At 47.8% G+C, this 1,993-nt stretch overlaps 1 protein-coding gene across 2 annotated transcripts in view; it reads left to right on the top strand.

The window, feature by feature from the left end:
• The window catches only part of CCN5 (cellular communication network factor 5), a 16,978-nt gene that overhangs the window by 6,874 nt on the left and 8,111 nt on the right, over positions 1–1,993 (top strand). For both annotated transcript variants that reach the window (XM_069071828.1, XM_069071829.1), the window contains exon 2: positions 588–804. In XM_069071828.1, the coding sequence (XP_068927929.1) occupies positions 588–804 (217 nt within the window). The remainder of the gene's footprint in view (positions 1–587; positions 805–1,993) is intronic.

Genomic DNA, 1,993 nt, shown 5'->3' on the forward strand with positions numbered 1-1,993 from the left:
GAGACAGAGAGAGAGAGAGAGAGAGACAGAGACAGAGAGAGAGAGAGGGAGGGAGGGAGGGAGGGAGGGAGAGAGAGAGAGAGAGAGAGAGAGAGAGAGAGAGAGAGAGAGAGAGAGAGAGAGAGAGAGAGAGAGAGAGAGAGAGAGAGAGAGAGAGAGAGAGAGAGAGAGAGAGAGAGAGAGAGAGAAGGAGAGAGAGAGAGAGAGAGAGAGAGAGAGAGAGAGAGAGAGAGAGAGAGAGAGAGAGAGAGAGAGAGAGAGAGAGAGAGAGAGAGAGGGAGGGAGGGAGAGAGAGAGGGAGAGAGAGAGAGAGAGGCAGAAACGCAGAAAGACAGAGACAGAGACTTAGGGGCAGAGAGAGACAGAGACAGAGAAACAGAGAGACAGAGAGGACTTGGTCAGGGTCTCACAGACAGTCAGTGGCAGAACCAGGACCCAATCATCTGGTTTTTAATCCAGGGCACTAAAACTAAAAGCTCCTATTAAAGCTGCTTTAGGAGACTGTAGAAATGGGAGTTACCATCATTGATCACTTTTCCTGGTGTTCTTGTCCTGAAACAAAGTGACCAAGCTCTTTGTATTTACAGGTGTGTGCCCAGCTCTGCCGGATGCCATGTACCTGTCCCTGGTTACCCCCACGCTGCCCTCCTGGGGCACCCCTGGTCCTGGATGGCTGCGGCTGCTGCAGGGTGTGTGCTCGGAGACTGGGGGAGGCCTGTGACCAAGTCAACATCTGTGACCAGAGCCAGGGGCTGGTTTGCAACTATAGTGCCACGCTGGGAAACAGGAGAGGCACCTGCAACTGTAAGCATGTTTGTGAGCCTAGATGGAGTGAGGGTGAGAGGCATGCTAGGTACCAAGGATTGGAGTTCCCTCCAGGGCCAGTCCTCAACAAATGACCTTCCTTTCTTTGAGAGTAGTAGCACTGGGGACGTTTGGAAGTTGTTCAGACTCCCTCTGATAGAGTGCAAATTGCCTTAGTCTTGGCCTTTGGAGTAATTTCCTGGGTAGGACGGTGTCTGGGCTAGGGTTGCCTTAACTGAAATCACAGGAGACAGAGGGAGATCTGAGGCCAAAAATCTCATGGTGTTAGACCTAGAAGGGACAGAAGAACATAATATATAGAGCAACAGTCCTGGACAAAAATTTAGAGATTATCTAGTTCAATCCCATTGTCTAATAGAGAAAGAAGCTAAAGGGAAATGATCTATCCATGTTCACAACCACCAAAAAGTATCAGAGCTAAGATTCAAACTTAGTACTCTTGAACTCCAAGTCATGTGATTTTCCCTCTAAACAAGGCTTCCAATGAACTTCTTGAGGAGGTCAGAAGAGGGAAACATCACTGTGGGTTGAGAGTGGCCAAGGAAGGATTCTTGGAGGATGTGGAGCTTGAGGTGGGCTATGAAGGATGAAGAACATCTGGCTAGGCATTAGGGCATAGAGTGGGGAGCATTTCAGGCAGTGACAAAGAAATTAAGACAGAAAAGAAGTCAGCAGCCCAGGTGTATAAAGTATACTCACATGCTGACTGGATTGGAAGAGTATCCTTATATGCAGTTATAAGGAAATAGTTAATAATAAAGAGTTGTAAGGGACCCCACAACCAGACAGTCCCCCTAGCACCTACCTACCTCAGAAACTGACTTAGGTCTGCTGAGGATCAAATATCCTGAATTAAGAATTTAAATCATTTTGGGGGATAGAAGGAATGTCAGATGACAGAATTTTAGAGATGGAAGGGGATTAAAACATCATAGTTTAGAATTGCAAAGGACTTCAGAGGCCATATAGTCTAATCTCATTTTACAGATGAATCATGTAACCTCTCTTCGTTTCCTTGAAATGTATTTCTGTGCTCAACTCTCCTCCCTCTCCCTTCCCTTCCTTCTCTCCCTCCCTCCCTTCCTCTCTCTCTCTCCTCCTCTTCCATTCTCTTTTCCCTTTCCCTTCCCTCTCCCTCTCCCTTCCCCTCCCTCTCTCCCTCCCTCCC

The sequence above is a fragment of the Petaurus breviceps genome, unplaced genomic scaffold, assembly GCF_028583685.1.
Source record: "Petaurus breviceps papuanus isolate PSGF00001 unplaced genomic scaffold, PetGlider_PUasm1.0 90845, whole genome shotgun sequence".
Classification (NCBI taxonomy): Eukaryota; Metazoa; Chordata; class Mammalia; order Diprotodontia; family Petauridae; genus Petaurus; species Petaurus breviceps.